At 38.6% G+C, this 21,833-nt stretch overlaps 2 protein-coding genes across 3 annotated transcripts; both read left to right on the top strand.

The window, feature by feature from the left end:
* Window positions 1-47: 47 nt before the first annotated feature.
* ddx1 (DEAD (Asp-Glu-Ala-Asp) box helicase 1) lies at window positions 48-7,172 on the top strand. Its single transcript, XM_080882595.1, has 26 exons — window positions 48-102; window positions 224-275; window positions 374-437; window positions 523-552; window positions 682-778; window positions 930-977; window positions 1,089-1,172; window positions 1,292-1,375; window positions 1,492-1,568; window positions 1,661-1,733; window positions 1,842-1,918; window positions 2,005-2,119; window positions 2,266-2,404; window positions 2,603-2,663; window positions 2,822-2,920; window positions 3,045-3,134; window positions 3,252-3,440; window positions 3,639-3,690; window positions 3,870-4,016; window positions 4,159-4,250; window positions 4,659-4,731; window positions 4,855-4,927; window positions 5,837-5,879; window positions 5,964-6,059; window positions 6,353-6,473; window positions 6,664-7,172. The coding sequence occupies exons 1-26, from the start codon at window positions 87-89 to the stop codon at window positions 6,792-6,794; spliced, it is 2,223 nt and encodes a 740-aa protein (XP_080738721.1). The 5' UTR covers window positions 48-86; the 3' UTR covers window positions 6,795-7,172.
* A 2,290-nt stretch (window positions 7,173-9,462) lies between these two features.
* LOC308396850 (uncharacterized protein) lies at window positions 9,463-20,893 on the top strand. Of its 2 annotated transcripts, none has more exons than XM_080882466.1 (3): window positions 9,463-9,598; window positions 10,250-10,346; window positions 13,026-20,893. In XM_080882466.1, exon 3 carries the CDS (start codon window positions 13,051-13,053, stop codon window positions 19,693-19,695), a length of 6,645 nt encoding a protein of 2,214 aa, XP_080738592.1. In that variant the 5' UTR covers window positions 9,463-9,598; window positions 10,250-10,346; window positions 13,026-13,050; the 3' UTR covers window positions 19,696-20,893. The 2 variants fall into 2 exon arrangements, with proteins under 2 accessions (XP_080738592.1, XP_080738591.1); XM_080882465.1 differs by having other exon boundaries at window positions 10,250-10,359.
* Window positions 20,894-21,833: the final 940 nt, after the last annotated feature.

The raw sequence follows: 21,833 nt of genomic DNA, 5'->3' as shown, positions 1-21,833 counted from the left end.
TCCGGAACTATTTTTTCTTGGCTGTTAAGGGGGAGCATTTGCTGACCGGCACATCCGGTTGCGTTGCACTTGTACTAGCAGCAGCAATGGCAGCGTTTGGTGGTGAGATTTTTACATTCCTACTTAATTTTGACGTTACGGTTTTAAATTGCTTACACATCAACTGTCGTTTTGAAGCTACGTAAGCCCACTCAACCATTTAATATGTGTTTTTATGTAACAGAAATGGGGGTAATGCCTGAAATCGCGCAGGCTGTGGAAGAGATGGACTGGCTGTGAGTCCAGCTACAAATTTGCAAAATCATGCATGCTGTTGTATGCTTACATTTTAATATTTGATATCAAACTGACTAAATGTATAATCGGTTTTCAGGTTGCCTACTGACATCCAGGCGGAGTCCATCCCCCTCATCCTTGGTGGAGGAGATGTGCTCATGGTAAGCTTGGTTCTCTGGACACATTTGGCTCACAGATATTTGCACTCTGCTGCGAGGCTGACATCTGACTTTTCTGTCTTCTAAGGCTGCGGAAACTGGCAGTGGCAAAACAGGAGTAAGTACTTAACAGCGACACAAACTTGGGAGAAATGCCTTCTTTTTTTTTTTTTCTTTGTATGTCTACACTGTATATATTTATTTTCACACTTACTGAGTCATGACAGTTTCCCATTGTCCTCCTCAGGCCTTCAGTATCCCTGTGATCCAGATTGTGTACGAGACCTTGAAGGATCAGCAGGAGGGCAAAAAGGGCAGAGCCTCTATTAAAACTGGAGGAGCCAGTGAGAATATTTAATCAGTTATTTGGTTTCAGGCTTCATGATTCATATCCCATCTTAAATGTGTGCATATAAATTAAGACTTTTAATGTTGGGTAGACAGTATAGAGTGTTCTGCAGGTGTTTGACCTGCTCTTCTTTTGTTTTGTCTCAGTTTTCAACAGCTGGCAGATGAATCCTTATGATCGCAGTACAGCCTTCGGTAAGAACAGATCATAAACATGCAATGTTTATGTAAATGTCACTTTCCAGCTTTTTGTTTTGATTTTTTAAACAACATCTGCTCATTGCCTTTTAATGTTTTTCTTCTTAGCAATTGGGTCAGATGGACTGTGCTGCCAGAGCAGGGAGTTCAAAGAGTGGCATGGCTGTCGCTCCACTAAAGGTGTCACCAAAGGTGTGTGATGTACACAAGTGCTTACGGAGTGATCAGAGAATCAAATAATCGTATGATGGATCAAGAAACATAAAAGTGTAAATTATTATCAGTCCTTATATGTTTGTTTTTCTGTTTAGGGAAGTACTGCTATGAGGTGACCTGCCATGACCAGGGCCTGTGCCGGGTGGGTTGGTCTACCAGTCAGGCGGCTCTGGACCTGGGTATTCTTTTCTACCATCTACAGTATTAATGCAGCAGAAAATGCTCCACTTTAAACAATTTATTTCACCAGGGCACTACTGTAATTTAACACCAGACTCTTTGTTTTTCTTTCTAGGAACTGATAAATATGGGTTTGGTTTTGGTGGGACTGGAAAGAAATCCAACAACAAGCAGTTTGACAGCTATGGGGAGGTAACAGATAATGAAAGATCATATTATTTACACGTTTAAAGAAATTTGGGAATGATTTTTTTAAATGGGTTCTCTTTGCTATTTTTTTTTAGGAGTTTACCATGCATGACACTATTGGATGCTACCTGGATCTAGAAAAGAGCCAAATTTCATTCTCTAAAAATGGTATGGTCCCAGTTTTTCTATTATAAAAAATAAATAACCTATTCAAAGTTGTTAGAAATAGAGAAATAACTCATAATTGGTTTATGTTGTGTTTTTTTTTTTCATCAGGTAACGACCTGGGTGTGGCTTTTGAAATCCCTCAAAATCTGAAGAATCAAGCTTTCTTTGCTTCCTGTGTGCTCAAGGTATCGACGGATATGACAACACAGTGATGGCAGAGAACATATAAAACTGATGCCTGACTGACACCATCATCTTTTCTGTTTTACAGAATGCAGAGCTAAAGTTTAACTTTGGAGGAGAAGACTTTAAACACCCCCCTAAGAGTGGATTTGTTGCCCTGGACCAGGCACCAGAGGGTCATGCTGTCAAATCTTCTCAGACAGGTGTGTGCTTTCAACCTCATTTCAGGCACTTAAGACAAGATTGTTCCTTTTACGGTATATGCCTTCTTTCACTCACTGGTGTTAAAACAAGGTACATTTTCAAATTTGAGTATGCCAAGTACAATATTTCTTCTGTGATTGTGCAGGCAGTGCCAACGTGAGTCAGGTGAAAACATCCTCAAATTCACCCAAAGCCCTGATCATTGAGCCGTCTAAAGAACTGGCTGAACAAACCCTCAACAATGTCACGCAGTTTAAAAAATATGTGGATAATCCCAAACTCAGGTATGACACCATGGAGGTGGTATCGACACTGAGTGACACAAACTGAAAAAAACCTCGACTTAAAAAAAGAAATAAAAATGCATTTGTAGTAACAATCCAGATTATTCTGTCATCCCTTTAAAAACATCATTTGCCTGCGTTTTTACACCACCAGATGGAGCCGTGCTATTTTGGTAATTTGTCAGTCTGTCATTGCAGGGAGCTGCTGGTGATTGGTGGTGTGGCTGCCAAAGACCAGCTGGCTGCTCTGGAACAGGGGGTATGTGACACGTACAGTTACGCCTACTCCCATCCCCAAAAAAACAAAAAACGTTGACTTACCGGTAGTTTTAATTACTGTAAATCAAATTGTTGAAATATGTTTTTTAATTGGATGCCATTTTTCCTCTTTTTTTCCTGGTGTCATCTTATAATTAGATTGACATTGTGGTGGGAACACCTGGTAGATTGGATGACCTCATTTCCACTGGGAAACTGAGTTTGTCCGAAGTCCGCTTTCTGGTGCTGGATGAGTGTGTATGTGAATTCTTTTTGTTTTTTTATAGATTACACATATGTTTTGTTTTGGGGTTTTTTATGGTTGATATATATAATATAGCATAAAATCCCTTAACTATTTTGTGTCTTTTGTGTATCTCAGGACGGCCTCCTGTCAGCAGGTTATACAGACTTCATCAACAGGATCCATAATCAAATCCCCCAGGTCACCTCTGATGGCAAGAGACTGCAGGTAATGCTGAGCATAAATTACATGTGTGAAATTAAACCTGTGTACTATGATAGATGTTGTAGTAGAAGGATGTTTGCTGGCATTAGTAGTTTAGGTGACGATCTCTTTATTTTCCAGGTCATTGTATGCTCAGCGACACTGCATTCATTCGATGTGAAGAAGTTATCCGAGCGCATCATGCACTTTCCCACCTGGGTGGATCTGAAGGGGGAGGACTCTGTTCCGGAGACTGTCCACCACATAGTGGTGCCCGTCAATCCGAAGAGCGACCATCTGTGGGAGCGCCTCGGCAAGAACCACATCCGGGTGAGTTCCTCGTGCTCGGGGAAGGAAACCGAATAAACAGAAAAGTACTGAAACATCAAGTTAAGCAATTCGGCTGTGTTTCAGACTTGGGTGGAGGAATAATCACCTTTTTATTCTACACTATGTATGTTGTTATCATGTCTTTGTCTTAGTTTAGAGTTGTGGTGATTTAGCTGTTTCCTCTGTTTCTCTGGGTAGACTGATGAAGTTCATTCAAATGATAACACCAGACCAGGAGTCAATACTGCAGGTAGGTGCAGTTGAGCAGCACAGTTCAGACCGCTCATCTTCATCACCCTGATAGAAAGTGTAAAATATCATTATTGTCCATTCAGTCCAGTCAGTATACACATCACATAAACAACACAGATAACACTTACCTTAATATGAACTTCAGTAAAGGTGTGTGTGTGTCTTTTTGTGAGTCAGAAATGTGGTCAGAGGCCATCAAAATCCTGAAGGGCGAGTACACAGTGAGAGCCATTAAAGAACACAAAATGGACCAGGCTATAATCTTCTGTCGTACCAAAATTGACTGTGACAACATGGAGCAGTACTTCATTCAGCAAGGAGGAGGTAGGCTGTGTTGGAACAATTTAGATGTTTTTGTTTGAGCCACTACAGAAGTTTAGAAAGTGAAAAAAGACACAGTTAAATATGAATACTTGGTCTTTTTCCCCCAGTTACAAATGGCTGAGTTCATGTGTGTCTTCTTCAGGTCCAAATAGCAAAGGTCACCAGTTGTCCTGTGTTTGCCTCCATGGCGATCGTAAGCCTAATGAGCGGAAAAATAACCTGGAGCGCTTCAAGGTAAAATAACAAAAAAAGCTAAACAAAGCAAAAATCATAACCTGCTTATGCTGTTTAACCTCCTAAGACCCGAACTCTTCCACGGCATGCATTTTTTATTTCTCTTTGATATTTGGGCATATTGGGGCCCAATGAATGTAAAAACAAAGAATTACCAGATTTTTTGTTTTACCTTATTTTGGTTTTTAAGAAAAATAAGAGCCACATATGAGGATGTTCGTTTAAAATTTTGATAGAACAGTAGCAGTATAATGTCCTCGTAAGTGGATATCAGGCTCTTGTAGAGCAAAATTGATTATTTTGGTCTAAATAACCCAAAAGGTGATGTCCACATATGTGGACGTCAGGTCCTAGGAGGTTAACAAAGTGCAACCAGTCAGTGTTTTTGAGGATTGTTTGTGTTCTCAGAGAAAAGAAGTGAGGCTGTTGATCTGCACTGATGTAGCTGCCAGAGGAATTGACATCCACGGAGTTCCTTATGGTATATGGATGCTTGCTAGAAAATTATATTACTTTACAAATAAAAATTATATATTCAGTGAACATTACAGAAGAGTTGCTATATATTTCTTTATATATTTATGTTAATGGTTTCTTCCTCCAGTGATTAACGTGACTCTGCCAGATGAGAAGCAGAACTATGTCCATCGTATCGGCAGAGTGGGAAGAGCTGAAAGGTACCTACTGAATTTATTTTGTTATAACTTAACTTATTTATTCATTTTAATATTCATAAGTTTGTGTGAAAGATTATGTTGTATTGGTTAAATATATGTATAAATGTATTTATTATTTACTTGCTGTTAATCAGGAAATTCAAACTGCAGTTCCACCAGTAAAAATCTTCCATAATTCAGGCCAATTACAGTCTAGATTTTAAAGGGCAAAACAAACATGCATTTAATTCAACTCAATCCAGTTTTATTGGCATTACACCAGTTCATCATTTATGTAACGCCAAATCACAACAACAGCCACCTCAAGTTGCTTTATATTCTAAGGTAAAACCCTACAATATTATAACGAAAGAAAGGAACCCCAAGAATCAGATGATCGCCTTTGACCAAGCACTTGGCAACAGTGGGAAGGAAAAACTCCTTTTTAACAGGAAGAAACCTCCATAGAAGGACAGTCATCCCTGTATGTACTACAATAGCTGAAAGAAGGGGGAAAAAAAAACAAGGTTAGAATTTATCATTCTAGCAAGTCGCCACTTTGAAAACAAAAAGACAGTTCTTGTTTAAACAACGATAAACGTAGGATACTATCACTCTAGTCGGCTGCCCCTTATGAAGGTGAAAGCATTAACGAAATGGAACGCAGTTCCTAAATAAGTAGGAGTAATCAGCCAAAGTCAATCTGGAAGTAGATGACAAAGGCAAAGTCATCTACTTCCTTTCTTTCTTCTTCCTTTTGTCATCTTCTTCTCTTCCATCTGTTCCTTTTAAAGGTCACAAGAGCAGATCATCTGCATCATCATTGCCACCTCAAACTTTCACATGGCGTGCCTGAGTGACGACAAACAATAAATTATAATGTAATCTCTACGTAGCATTGATGTTGTGTAATTTCTTTTCGACTTACAGAATGGGATTGGCTATCTCCTTAGTTGCTATGGAGAAAGAGAAGGTAAGGTGGAGTAGAGGTGTCTGTTTAGTCCATATAAGTTTGAATTTTGTATGTGATTTTAAGTACACTTTTCTACCTGTGCAGGTGTGGTACCATGTTTGCCCAAACCGAGGCAGAGGTTGCTACAACACACGACTGAAGGAGGATGGAGGATGCACCATCTGGTATAATGAAAAAGAGGTGAATAAAGATGCACACAAAACTAGTCTGGTTGATACAGCAGCTCCAATTTACTGTTTGAAATACAAACATGTGTGATACAGCAGTTCTTTTGAAAGGACTGTATAAGCAGCACATGCATTCATAATCACTCTTGGGTTTGGGGTGTGCCAGGTTAATAATCCAATACATTCACCTTTAAAACCAGTTGGGAAGTAAAGTTACACACAACATACTTTCACTCACACATCCTCATCATGCACTTTAAACTCTGCTTGTGTCATTTCTTTTTCCCCTTTTTCCTCTGATCACAGCTCCTTTCAGAAATCGAGGAACATTTAAAGTGCACCATCACCCAGTGTGAGCCAGACATCAAAGTACCCGTGGATGAGTTTGATGGAAAGGTGACCTATGGGCAGCGCAGAGCGATGGGAGGTATGTGTGACAAAAAGGAAGGATAACATGTCTGCACAAGACTACGGGAATGGTTGCATATGCACATTAAAGTATATCTGTTGTTTGGAAGGATTATAATGAGCATTAAAGCATCATGAGGCAGGTTGTAGTATTTATTATGTCTGCTCGTGTGTTGAGCTTGACCAGGAAACCTGTCGTCTTTGTCTAGGTGGTAACTACAAGGGTCACGTAGATGTTCTGGCCCCAACCGTCCAGGAGCTGGCAAGCCTGGAGAGAGAAGCCCAAACATCCTTTCTTCACCTGGGTTATCTACCCAACCAGCTATTCAGAGCCTTCTGAACCTAACTCCAGCTAGCAGAATAGCACTACATGCCAATCATATACAATGGGGAAACAAAAACAAAACTGATTTTTAATTTACATGAGTTATAAACGAAAAGGTGTCGGGATTTCCAGAATTTCAGCATTGAATGGCAAAGGACTATTTTTTGTTTTGCATTTAGCGCCAAGGCCTGTTGAGACGGCTGGCACAATGATTTCGACGTCACTTCCTGCTACACTTGAATTGAAAACCGTATATACTGTATACTTAATTCTGATTGGTTGGTTTGGTTTATATGGCTGAGTGAATCATTTAAGACATTTATATAGTAAAACTTCACTGAAAGTGACTTTGTTTTCTTTTCTCCATTAAACGTTAGTGGCATTCTCAGCTTGGATTTGGTTTCTTACATTTAATCATCAGCAAAGAAAGACAAACCTGTATTTGTTATAAGCTTTTCTGTGCATTTAGTTTGTGTTTGTGTCCAGTGATTTCAGTTTGAAGAAATTTTTAAGAAGCAGTGGGGACATGTTTGGAAAGAGAAACATGCAGTAGATTAAATAAAAGGTACCTATGTTATTATTAAAAAAAATAACTCTGGTTTGAGAAGTCATATTTTAAATTTGGCAATCACAAGGTGTCCATTACCCTAAAGCATACTTATAATAAAAGAATGAAGGCCATTCTGCTTAAATACAGTGTGAGAGGTGATACAGAGGCTAATAACTCATAAGAAAGGGGTTTAATGAGGTCGTGAAAGAGAAAATAGAAAGTAGCCATTTCCTCACAGCCATTCATTTAATGAGATTGCTTTTTTTCTGCCCACATTACCTGCAGCCCACTGGAAGAATGCACTAAAAGACATTTCTGCATTGGTACTTAGAAAAAGGGGAAAAATAATTTTTAAGATTGAATTTTTAAATTTACGATAATGTTTTTTCTGAGTTATTCATCCCAGGAGTTCAAATATTTGTTTATTTCCACCTGAGCCTTTAAAAGTGAAGCATTCCTTGAATGAAATAATGCTCTTTTCTGAGTTTTCACTCAGAGTTTTACCACCTTTCCCCAGTCCCTTATTTTTATTAATCTTCACTTGCCCTAAGGCACCTTTGTACATGAACTGTTTGAAGCATTGACTACAGGAAATTGTATTTTATATATTTATTTATATTTTATATGCTTTATAGTCAAATAACCTTTTCTATAGCTTATGTGTAACATTATTGCAATAGCAAAGCTACATATTAAGGCGAAGGAGAATGATCTACATTGTGGTAATATGATAACAGAACTGGACACCGAGAAAAAATATCATCCATATTATGACAGAGCTGGACGCTTGTTGAGTATTTAGTCCAAGATGAAGCTGCAGGATCTTCTGGGTGTAGTTTAATTGCCTAATTTCCAGTCTTTGAAAGTGGATTAGAAATTGAGGCTGCACAACAAGGATGTGAACTGTAGGTCCAAAAACTGAGAGCAGTAAAAAAAAAAAAAAAAACGGGGCGGGGGGAATGTGAATACTTTACACCTAAGGAAAGGATTCAAAACAATAGAGTTTTGGGTTGAAAGCCTGAAGAGATGACCAGGTTTTACTGCTAATGGCTGCAGAAATGACATAAAGGGTTTCTGTATGATTCTTTGAAAATATTTAAGCATTTTTTCTCCTTTCTTTAGTCACTTTTAGTGATTTTATAATAGAAAAGAATTACATGATGGTGAATTTTACTTTGTAAATGCAATATTTTCTTATTCATTTGATCCAGTACCTGTTTGGGAGATCCTTTTGATTATCTTTCTTTTATAAAACTACTAAAAAGAACTATAACATGCCATTATTGTATATCAGGCAGTATTGATTAGTGGTAGTGTATTGCTCTTTGTGCTTATCTCTAAATTCAGTTAAAGCATCAAGACTCCTGGTGGCTTCTGGTTATTTGCTTAAATCTCATGGATTGTGAGTATGCATATGCAGACAGTTGTCCTGTTCTGAGCTATCATTTCATCAGCTGAAACAATATATGAAAATATCAGATTGTGTAACACTTGAGCGCCTTCCTTGACCACCTACCTTCACAAGTTCTACAAGCCTTATAAATGCAATTACTTACAAATGACTGCATCCCTTCTTCACATGGGCCTCTCAGAAAATGGAATCGTTTTAGCTTTTTACTTTTAACTTTTTAACTTTGTACTGATTCAGCAAACCCAGACATAGAGCTACGGTCAAATTGATGCGCTTTCAAAATAAAAGTCTTACAAGTGTAAACTAAACTAGGACAGCAGCAGGTGACACAGCAGTCACTACAGCCTTTGCATTTATTAAGCGGTTGTACCACTTAATGAATTCGACTTCATTCACATCTTTTCTTTTTTTTCTTTTTCAGAATTCTTTTTTCTCAGAATTCTGACTTTTTTCCCTCAGAATTCAGGAAAAGAAGAAAAAAAAGGACGTGCCCACTTTTTTCCCCCAGTGGCCCTAATCCTCTTCCGTAGTTACAACACTAAATTTCACCATTTCCAAGATTTTTTTAAAGATTAATCCAAGCCTGTGTGCAACTTTTCAAGCATTTGTTTTGTTTTTTAACAAACCTTGCTTCATCTAATGTATTGAGTTTGCCGATCAAGTATTGCACTTTTATTTTGAAGTAGTGGTGCTCTTCTGTGACGTCACTTCCATAACAGTGCTGTGCATCGTCTATAGTCTCCCTCCTGAAATTCAGGGACTTCAACTCCGCTGCATCCTTCAAACGTTGTGCCGCAAAGAAGTGCGTAGTTTTACCAAGTGAGAACCACGGCCGTGTGAATGTTGTGCACACTTTGGGTAAGCTTCATCCTGTTTGCGGGCTCCTTTTTGACGTCGCTTTGCCGTTGAAGTAGCTGTTTGTAACGACTTCACATCGCCATGTTTAGGTGGAAAGTAGTAAATGCAAACCCTCGATTAGGTTTTTCTTCCGCTGGACCACTTTTAGCACTGCTGCCGTGTTAAATACATGGATGGCATCCTTTTAGTAATAGTAATTGGACTGTGTTTTTTTCCAGATAGCTCAGTAAATTATTGTGATGCACTTCAGTGTTCAGAAGCATTTGGTGCAGTCAAAATAATCGCCATCTGCTGGTCAAAATGCTTTGTTTGGAAAGGACTGTCCAAAAGGTTTCACTTTTATTCAGTAAAGCTGTTTTAACTAATTATTGTTGAATTTGCTCATTTTTTTAAAGAGTCTGTATCCTTTCGTTTAAGTGCCGTGGTAGACAAAAAATACCCCCAGTTTGTCCTTTTGTCAAAGGAGCACCTGGTTTGTTTTTCTCCTGGTTAACGGCCCCACTTTCACTGAAGTGTAGCTCACAAACACATGCCCACAGTGTTTGTGAGATGGTGTCTAACAGGGCTGCATGTTTTTATCGTTCTTTAAGGAAGAGCTGAAGAATCAATACATTTATTATTTTTCAAATAAGCTTTTCATTTTTCATGCAGGGCTACAGTGTATCCACACGGTCTCTTTGCTACTTGGATGACAGCAAAGGGACCAGAGCAGGTACCAGACATGCTGGATATGCTGATGTTGGGCAGAGTAAGTAGCCAGAGTAAGTACACTGAAGTTTCACACACAGATCATCGTCTTTTTCTCTGAATTTGTTCATACAGTACAAACGAATTTAGAAGTGCCTTAGACTGCGATAGCAGTAAACACATATCTTCAAGCTGAACGATACTAAAAGTATACGATCTTTCATTCCCATTTTTTTTAATTTAAATTAATGATCATAATGATTAGAAACAAAAATATTCAAAACAAAAACATCTAAAATATTGTAGGGTTTTGGATAACTTTTTACTTTCTTTTCGTCAACACAAAAAAAAGACAAAACAGGACAAAAAGAAGTTTCTGATATATCCTGCAAAATAGTGCAGAAGTATAATACAGCCCCTTGAAATAAATTATAAATAAAAATATGTTTAGGAGGGACCAAATGTAATTTTTTTTGTGCACAGCTTCCACTTGGAAACTGCACCTTTAGACAATGTGTTTTGTTGTGTAGAGAAATGGGGAGGTTGCAGAATGAAGCATGAAAGCCTTTTGATTTTTAAGGATTCTGACTCGGTAACATGCACATTAGTATAGCACAATTGGCTGGTGTGCATATTTCATAGTTTTGCTGCACCTAGCTCAAGGTAAAAAAAAAACATTTCTACCATCTGCTTTTGGTATTCCAGCCAATTACAGTAGCTTGTCAAGAAATGAAACATGCACCAGAGATGAAAAGCTCTCAAACTAACAAGGCTGTGAACACTTGGACTGATTCTTATGTAGCAGATTTCTACTTGAGGAATTAAAGCACTTAATATAACCATCTGCCACCAGATGGCACATCGTTGTTGAGAAACACCATAAATATGATAATCTAGGCATCATCTGTTTGTCAAAACTATTAGAATGAAATCGCGAATACAAGCATCAGAAATTAGCTTTGTCTGATGGGCGCTCCCGTAGTCATAGGGTGAGGAGTTGAGTCATTTGAGAGGGGTTAACACGTCAATTGCCTACTCCTCCACATCGAAAAGAGACAGCTAAAGCTCCTGGGTGCACCTCCTGGTTGCTGCTGGGCACATCCTACCAGGAGGATTGTTTCTTGGTTTTAGACTAGTCAGTTAATTTAACTTTTTTCTTCATTTAATTAACTAAGAAATGAGTCGCCTACATCCTAATGTAGGTCGGGGGTTCGAATCCGCTGAACGGGTACCCTGAGGTACTCCTGAGCAAGGTACCGTCCCTACACACTGCTCCCCGGTGCGCCTGCTTAGTGGCTACCCACTGCTTCACTGAGTGAATGGGTCAAGTGCAGAGAGTAATTTCCCCGCGGGGATCAATAAAGTATCCATTATTATTATTATTAATTCACACACACTCATATCCTGATGAATGGATCAGACAGCAACTTGAGGTTTAGTATCTTGCCCAAGACTACTTAGGCAATTAGACTGGAGATTGGAGCAGGCAGAGATTGAACCATCAAGGTTATGATTGGTCTACAGCCACCACAATGTACAATGAAGTCATGTAAATATTCAAAAAGTCTGCATGCAGGGATTCTTATTTAATAGGTTTGTTATGCCTAAAGAGTACACGCAATGTCATTTCTGAGTGCAAAAAACTCCACTGCATTGCTTATTTGATGTTATCAAATACCCAAGAGTTATAGAAATTTTAAAAAAAAACCCTCGAGTTGCTGCTTGAACTTAATAAATAAAACTTAATGAAAAGCTCTAAAAATTGTGCATTACATCATAACAACTTTGCTTATTTGTAATTTATTTTTATTTTTTTTTTGAGGGGGGGTTGCAAAAGCAAAATGAAAGTCTTCATGCTAAAAACCATTAATAATGATATTAAAATATAATTACATTACTTCATGATATTAAAAAAAATTGGGGGCTGCTTTTGGGAATTATTTTGTGACGTAACTGGGGTTGGGCAATGTGGCTAAAAGCCATTATTGCTGAATTTCTAGGTAATAATTCAAGATCAGAATCCTCAGTTTGCCCACCAATTTAGTTTAACGTATGTGATCATGTTATGAATGGCTGTGGCCCTGAACTCAGTCCCTATTAACAAATAGGCCAAAGCTTCGGACTACAATTGGTTACAAGTGTCTGTCCCACTTTGGCCGTCTCATCATGGCCTCTTACTGTTATCATAGCCAGTAAGAGTCCAAAAGTCCGATCTGCACTGGTATAAATCAGATAATATAATTAAAATGTAAAATTTCACAAATAAATATTCTTAGCTCAGGGTCAAGTTTCAAAACAGCAGCCCTATGTCTAGTATGAGAACAGATAATATGCTCAAAGATAAAGGTAAAAGATGGAAAAAAATAAAGAAATATTTAGGGAAGCTGGCAGCGTAAGCATGTTTGTTTCACATGTAGACCAGTGCCAAAGTTAATGGAGCTCTGATTCAGTAGGACTACCGTACTGTTAAAATACTATCGATATGTGCGTTTTTGTTTTTTTGTTTTTGTCCTGCACACTGTTGTACACTGTGGCTTGCAATGTACTGAGCTAGCTGTAGTCTTGCAGTATGTCTGTGCCCCGGTATCAAAACCCAAAGCTTACAAAATTATAATGAAGTGGGTAGAATAAAGTGCACTATTATTTTTCTCGGCTGTTATAGTGTGAAAATTGGTACATTTAGACTGAGTTAATGAGTTATGGTTCATATATAATGTATACTATTTTTGTTTCCACACAGGAATAGGGGGCGCAAAGATACGAAAATGGAACTGAAGATGGAGGACACCAACCCAAATAGACTGAAGGACAGCAAAAGGATGGATGCCAACACTGTCTGGCAATGGCGGATTATGCACGTAAAAAAATACTCAAGAAGCCCCGAACCATTCCATTACAGCAATAAAATTGGATTAGATTTTAATGTTGGATCCACGGCACAGAAACTGGATTTACAATTACTGACAAACGGGGTCATGCTTGAAATCTGTGACTTTGCTAAAATGGTTACAAAGGGTAAAAGCCACTTTATCATGAACATTCTGGAGAACAATTTTGATCTTGGTTTGGAAAATGAGCAACAACGGATTCATTTTAGAGCTCAGATTTCACACAAGCTCAAGGACCTGATGAGGAGGCCTCCTAAAGAAAAACTTGACATTGCTGCTCTTTTTGGTTCTTCTTTTGTGCCAGTGTGTGCCAGAAGCATCAAAAAAGAACCGAATGTGGGAGCCGATTGCCAGTATTTCGGTTTCCAGCTGAAGAAAGAAGATAATGGTAGACATACAAGCAAAATTCCTTGCTCACAAACATCTGAAAAAAAGATTGACCGACTACATGCTGATGTCAGCGATGATGAAGAGGAAATTGAGTGCTTAGGGGCGCAGTTAAAAGAAGAAATCAGAGGAGATGTTCTCCCATTTTCATACCCTTACTGTGAAGAAATTGGTTTGCGCTTTGAAAGTGGTGCAAAACAAAGCCTTGATCCAGGTTTATTGACAAATGGTATGATGGTAGAACTGGTAGACTTTACTAGAGTACTGATTGCATCCTACAGCTCTATTATTCTCAGTGTCCTGAAGCATAATTTTGAACTTGACCTTCAAAATCAACAGGACAAAAAGCAAGTTTTGTTCAGTGTGTCCCAACTGTTGAAAAGGAGAAAAAAACTTAAGAGCACTGGTACTAAAATAAGTCCACATTTTAAGAATGAGCCGTTTTCCTTTGAGACAAATCCCTTTAAAAGAGCTCCCACACAGCTGACTATGGAAGAACTTCTATACGAGAGCTTGAAGAAAAGAAGAAAATACAATTCAAAAGCAAATATGCAAAATGAATGTGACATGGAAGAAGAGACAATGGAAACGGAAAGTAACATGTGGAAGCTGCGTGCTAACCGTGTGAAACAAATCCTGCTGGTACTAGACAAAGAGTACTGTACATTCTTCAGGCCCAATAAAGCAAATTTGGAATTCAATATTGGGTTTGGGCCCAAGAAAAACTTGAGTGGTGACTATCTGACCAATTCTGTTCTGTATAAAGTTGCTCGATTTGCCTTGGCAATGAATTCATCCCAGCAGGAATTCATCATGGAGATTCTTGAGAAGAACTTTGACTTAGGCCTGAAGAACAAGTCTTATAAACCTACCTTTGCATGTGAACTCATGAGTAGAGTAAGACAGCTTCAGAAATGCGAGGTTCCGGTCAAATTCTCTAAAGAAGTTTTTGAACTTCCTCGTCCTGTTCCATCATTCAGAATGACATCTCAGAGAATGGACATTGTTAGCCCAGACCTCAGCAGCAGATCGAATGTGAAGGAATCTGATATCGCTCCTTCAAATTCTCCTGACTCACAAGCTGAAACTAAACTAAGTCCAAATGATGTAACTACAACTGATTTACCAGTCCATCTACATGAAACTGAACCCAAGCCACATACTGAAACCAAACCTGAAATAAAGTCAGAGAAAAATGTCCATCCTTATCACTTCTGCAAGGAGATTGGTCTGAAACTTCATGTCAGCTGCAGTCAACAAAAACACAAACTTGACATCAGCAAACTGACCAAAGGAGCAATGATGGAAGTAACAAACTTTGCTGAAAAGTTGTGTGGAACATTTGAGCAGATTTGTCTGGATGTTCTCAGACACAACTTTGAGCTTGATTTGCAAAGTGTCGATTCAGAACTTGCAAGAAATATTCTTGCACACATTCCGGCTGCAAATGAAGAAAGAAATCTTGTGACCCGTGTAACCCATGGGAAATCGAAGCACCCGAAAAGAGATTACCCAATTCTCCCAACACTGAATTGCCAGAATAACCCAAATACAGAAGCATGTAGAGCTGATTCTACTGAGGAAAATGTACACAAAGATGTAAGCAGTACCACTGACACTGAACAACAAGATGACCTCAACTCAGCGCTGTGGAAATTGAGACGTATTCAAATTCAGCACATCCTCTCAGTACCTCATGGAGAACACTGCCCACTTTATTCTTACTCTAGATGTAAGAAATTGGGCATCGACTTTAATGTAGGATCTGGAATAAAACTAAATCTTGACCCAAAGTTACTTACCAATGGCATCATGGTTGAAGTTAACACGTTTGCCGAAGCAATGTTGTCATCTACAAAAGATTTCATCACAGCAATCCTGGAGTACAACTTTGATTTAAATTTGAACAGCGAGGCAAGTCGCAATGCCTTTGGAAAGAAGCTTATGCGAAACTCTGGAGCAATGAAGACAAAGAAACTAGCTGCATCTCAGAAGAAAATACTTTTTCAACTGCCTGACTCAAAATCTGTAGATGAATATACTCCATATTGCCCCAAATGTTATCAAGACAGAATTAAGCGTCATCAAGATAAATCACAGTCTGGTCGCGTCCCTGAGCAGCCCCAAACTGGGTCAGATGTTTGTGCTGATGCAAAGGCAGAAAGTACTCAAAATGATCGAACCTCTATTTCTGCAGCAACAAGAAAGACTATAATGAGCTGTTACCCCTCATGCAGGAAAATGGGTTTAAGACTCCGCGTGAGTAAAGCACACCGTAAACGTAAACTCGAAACACGTGCTTTGACCTGGGGTGTTATGTGTGAGGTTTATTCTTTTGCCAGGAAACTGAGTGGAACAAAGCATAAACTTGTCAATGATATTCTTGAGCACAACTTCAACTTGGACAAACAGACTCTAGACCTCAATCCTTCAATGTTGTTCTGTAGAGTACAGCCACGAGAAGGAGAGCATGCCTGGTTCAATGATGTTTTTGTTATTCAGGCACCTCGCAAATGTCCTGTTATTGGGGTTAAAAGGGAAGGACAATCCACCACGCAGACAAATGAATGGAAAGAAACGATCAGAAAAAGACAGCTGGACATGCAGGCAAAGAAGAAAAGGGCCATGGTGTCAAGTGATTATGCCAATGATAGTGTAGGAAGGATTGGATTTGATGAAATGGGTTTGAGTCTAGACGAAACAGTTGGAGTGGACTATTGCTACATGTGTCCTATAGAAGCAGACACACTCACAGATTCAGAAAACAGCGGGAATGAGGATGACATAGAAAACCCAACATCATCTTGCATCTCTGCTTCTTTCCATACCACCACTGATAGTTCCTTCAGTTCAGCAATCGTAGACACAGATATGGACCTGCCATCTCCAAGTCAGCCAGATGAAAGTGGGCTGCTAGAATATGAAGAGGAGGAAGAGATTCCAACAGATGTACCAAATGAATTTGACATGAAAGAAGAGGAAAAGGAAATGGAGAGTAACATGTGGAAGCTGCGTACTCACCGTGTGAAACAAATCCTCCTTGTCCTAGACAAAGAGTACTGTCCATTCTTCAGGCCCAAGAAAGTTAACCTAGAATTCAATATTGGGTTTAGACCCAAGAAAAATTTGAGTGCTGACTGTCTGACCAATTCTGTTCTGTATAAAGTTGCTCGGTTTGCCTTGGCAATGAGTTCATCCCAGCAGGAATTCATCATGGAGATTCTTGAGAAGAACTTTGCATTAGACCTAGAGAGCAATAGCCACAGATACACCATTGCATGTGAACTGATGAATAAAATAAGACAGCTTCAGGAATATGAAGATCCAGTCAAATTCTCAAAAGAGGTATTTAAACTCCCCGATTCCATGTTTTCAATAGGCACAAGATACCAGAGCATGGACAGCAGCATATCAAGATTGGATGAGTCTGATGTTGAACCCTCACATCCCCCTGATTCAGATGGTGAAACTAGACCAGACCCACATGTGTCAACTATACCAGGTTTACCAGCTGGTCCACCGAAAACAATATCCGAGGAAAGTGTGAACCTGTATCCCTTCTCCAAGGAGATTGGTCTGAAGTTGCATGTAAGCTGCAGTCAACAGAAAAACAAACTTGATGTCAACAAACTGACCAAAGGAGCAATGATGGAAGTGACAAACTTTGCTGAAAAGTTGTGTGGGACATTTGAGCAGATTTGTCTGGACGTTCTCAGACACAACTTTGAGCTTGATTTGCAAAACGTCAATTCTGAACTTGCTAGACATATTCTTGCACAAATTCCTGTTGCAAATGATCATAGAAATGTGGCAACCTGGGTTGCCCAAGCAAAGCAAAAGAACACACGAAGAGATTATCCAATAGTCATGAAACTGAATTGCCAATACAAGCCAGATGCAGAAATATGTAGTGCTGCATCTACTCGAACAGTCAAGCACCAAAATGTAAGCACTTCCTCTGACAAGCAACAAAATGACCTAAATTCAGTTCTATGGAGATTGCGTATCAATCAAATTCAACGCATCCTCTCAGTGCCTCATGGAGAACATTGCCCACTGTATTCTTACTCCAGGTGTAAGAAATTGGATATGGATTTTAATGTCGGATTTGGAGTAAAGCAAAATCTGGACCCAAAGTTATTGACCAACGGCGTCATGGTTGAAGTTAACACATTTGCCGAAGCAATGCTGTCATCCACAAAAGACTTCATCATGGAGATCCTGGAGTATAATTTTGATCTAAATTTGAACAGTGAGCTATCTCACATTGCCTTCGCAGAGCAGCTCATGCAAACCATTACAACACTGAAGTCAAAAAAATTCAGCCTGCCTCAAAAGAAAAAGCTTTTTAAACTCCCTCTGTCAGTTTTCTTTGAGGAATATACTCCAGATTGCCCCAAATGTCATCAAGATAAAAATGGCAAGCTTGTCCAGGATGAATCTCACTCTGGTAATGTGCTTTGCCATCCTCTTGCCGTGACCAGCGTCATCTCTACTAACGCAAGCAGCACGGTAAAAAAGCCTCCAGATGATCAAACCTCTTTTTCTGCATCAGTAGAAACAATATTGAACACTTACCCTCTCTGCAAGAAAATAGGTTTAAGCCTATGTGTGGACAAAGCTCACCCAAAACTTAAACTCGACACATGTGTTTTGACGTGGGAGGTCATGTGCGAGGTGTATTCTTTTGCCAGGAAACTGTGCGGGACAAAGCACAAGCTTGTCAATGATGTTCTTGAGCACAACTTCAGCTTGGACAAGCAGAGTCTAGACATGAATCCTTCAGTGCAGTTCTACAGAGTGAATCCACATGATGGAGAGCCCGCCTGGTTCAGCGAAGTTTTCATTATTCAGCCACCTCGCACATTTCAAGTCATTGAGAGTGCAGAAGAAGAGCTTCCCACTGTGCAGAGAAATGAATGGAAGGAAACGGTTCGAAAAAGACAACTGGAAATGCAAGCAAAGAAGGAAAAAGCCATGCTGTTAAGTAATACTCTGAGTGCTGTGACATTAACAAAGAATAAGCAGAAAAATCTCTATCCTATTTGCAAGAAAATAGGTCTGGACCTTGATGTTTCATCAAAATCAGCGGACAAAAAAAAGCTGAACTTGAAGTTACTGACATCATCGGTGCTGTTGGAAATACAGAAATTTGCAGCAACGAAAAGGAACCAGTATTTCCCAGCTATTTTGTTTGACATCCTAGACTATAACTTTGAGATTAGCTCACAGCATCACAGGCGCTGGGAATTTTCAATCGCTGCTGCAACCAAATTCCATTCGATGATCAGACAGTATCGAAATACTGGAATAGAAAAGATCTTCAAGTTACCATTTCTGTCTGGACCCAAACTCCCACAGAGCTTAACACAAAATCTGCAAAATAATAAAAGTGCTCATAGAGTGGATGGAAACCAATGTGTGCAGCCAGCAACATATCATGCAATCCAAATGCAGCCAGTGACAATAATGCAGATGAATGTCAACCCTATGAACATCCCTACGATTACCTCCATTTTTACACCTATGATTACCTCTGTAATCAACCCTATGGTTACCCCTGTGATTAACCCAACAATTACCCCAATTTTTACACCTCCAGTTACCGTCATTAATACCCCTACAATTGCCCCCATGAGCACCTCTACACTTACCCCCATGAATACCCTTACGATTACCTCCACCAGTACCACCACAACTGTAGGTTGTGACGGTTTTCTTCCAGGAAACCTCCAAATTAAAGAGGAGGAAGATGATCCACGTTATGGCAATATGCCATCACTGGATGTTGAAACAAACTATCACCAAGGTAATGATGATGTAAGAACTGACTTAAACACTGAGGCTGCCAAGAATTTAGTCCCAGGTCATCCTGCAGGCTCCCTTGGGCATACCGCATGTCCAACCTCTGAAAGCAATAATGGAAGCAAGTCATCACAGCCCTCTGATGGATGTGTGCAAACTGCATCTCTAAGTAGTGAGACTGTCATAAAAACCGAGTCAGACACTGAGGGATACATGGATTACTACATGGTAACTGTAGGTCAGGACACAGAGATAAAAGAGGAGCAGGAACATGTGCCAGCTGGAAGTGCAGAAAGTGAAGTGGATGTTAAACAGGAATGTGAGTGTTAATGGAAAAAAAATGTCTTTTGTATAGACCATTAAGTTTGAATAATGTTGCCTTAATCCCTGTGAAAAGCTTTTTGTTGTTGATGGAGAAGGAGAGTTCAATCTTTTTTCTTTCTTTTTTTTTCTTTTTTTTTTTTTTAAAGCGATCTCAATCTATACAAATATAGTAGAGCTATGGGTTAAAAGCCTGAAAAGATGGCTCATATTGACCAAAAGCTTTCAGGGCAAATGTCTGCAGCATGGAACCACATGTGTTATTTCCCTTCTGTAGCAGCCTTTTAGTACTCTAATTTATAACAAAGAATTTGGATGTTGAACTTCATAGATGTTGTTTCCTTTTTTTCCCTTTTCTTCTTTCTTTTTATCCATTGAGGTATCCTGGACTGTTTGTAAAATGTTTATCATTCTCTTGCTTTTTGTTTTATATATTTTACTCTTTTTTTTTCTTTTTTCTTTTTTTTACATATGTATGTATTTCACTTTATAAATGAGCAAACATAGAAATACGTCATTGTGTAAATATGTATATACAAAAGTTTTTCAGATAATTTTCCAGAATGGCAACAATAATGTAAATTACTAAAACTGATCCTGCAACACAAATAAATGTATGTATTCATATTTGAGGTAATATACACATTGATAGCTCACTGTATGTACATTTTGTATAAAGGTTTGAAAGCTCGAACCTGTCATATCGTCATGGTGTGTTTTATTTATATATATATGTGTGTAAATATTACAGTGGCGAGCAAATTTTTTAGCTCGCTAACCAATGTAAGGTGTTTGTGATTAATACTTGTATTCCCAACCAAAAAAATTGTCTTGGTGTTTAAATGTTATGCTTGATCAGTTTCTTACTGAAGTCCAGTGTGCCTAATTAACAACAATATAATATTTACTTTTAAACAAGTTTTTGTCAGGTTTCCTGAATATTTGGGTTTTCTTGTGTATGTGTCTAACATTTGCTAAGTATTGCATATTTAATTGTAGCTGAAATTTTCATATTAGAGGCTTAAAGATTAGACTTGGTGTATGATTTTGATGTAATGCCAAAATTGGGCCGTTGGTGGTGCTCAATACTAACATAATTTACTCCTTTTGTGGACCTTATATATTCTACAAACCATATAACCATTAAAAGAAAAACGAGTAAAAGACTTTTTCTACATGGCTTTAGGGATTTTAAAAAGGAATTCTATCCCCAGTTCACTAAAATAAAAAATTCAAAAAGACAAATCACTAAATTGTCTTTTGGGGTGCCACTCTGTTATGTTTTGTATAAGTTGTTTGTAGATTTTGATTATTACTAATATAAGTGGCTGAAAATCCAACATACAGGTGACAAATGAAAGAAAAAAGTGATTTGTGAGCAAGACACAAATGTCTACTGCAAGACAAAATCAGTGTGAAGGACTGGTATAGATAACAACTTTCAGGCTTATGTGCAGCCTTGTGACCTATTACAGATTAATATGAGAAGTGGAGCTGCACAAAAATTCTAATGTAATCTTTGGATAATGGTTTAGTAGAAGGTTGGGGGCTGGAGTATTTAGACATTTTACTTAAGTAAAGGTAATAAAGTATATAAAAATATAAAGCAAGAGCAGAAAACTGCATAACATAGGCATACTTAAATTTTCCCCTCAAAATTCCCTGATTCTGGGACGCTACTGGAGGGATGCTCATCGTTGTTCCTAAAGAAATTCCCTGGCCTAATGCTTGACTTCATTAATGCACAGCAAAGCATTTAGTGAGGTTTTGCAGAATGCGGACTGAGCCACCACTCGCATCAGAATGGAAATGTTTCACCTTTGGATAAACCTAATCTCTCAAGACAACCTTACATCTAAGAGTTCAATAGGGGCAGAGTGTGAAAGTTCTTCATTTAATTAGTCACCCATCTACAGTATTTCGAGATAGTTTGCTTCCAAGAACTGAGAATTTCTTGTCATTCATCATATTTACGTACTTTGTTACGAAAAGCTAGTCATAAAAACATAATTTGTTCCCATTTCTTTTGTTGGATGCACAAAAAATGCCAAAGGTAAATACGTTTGACAGGGATAAAATAGTATCTTTGCTCCAACAAGGTGGTTCCCAAAGAACTATTACTTAAAACTTGGGATATTTCACCATGG

The sequence above is a fragment of the Rhamphochromis sp. 'chilingali' genome, assembly GCF_963969265.1.
Source record: "Rhamphochromis sp. 'chilingali' genome assembly, chromosome: 5".
NCBI classification, from domain to species: domain Eukaryota; kingdom Metazoa; phylum Chordata; class Actinopteri; order Cichliformes; family Cichlidae; genus Rhamphochromis; species Rhamphochromis sp. 'chilingali'.
This window is presented reverse-complemented; position numbering and strand designations above follow the sequence as displayed.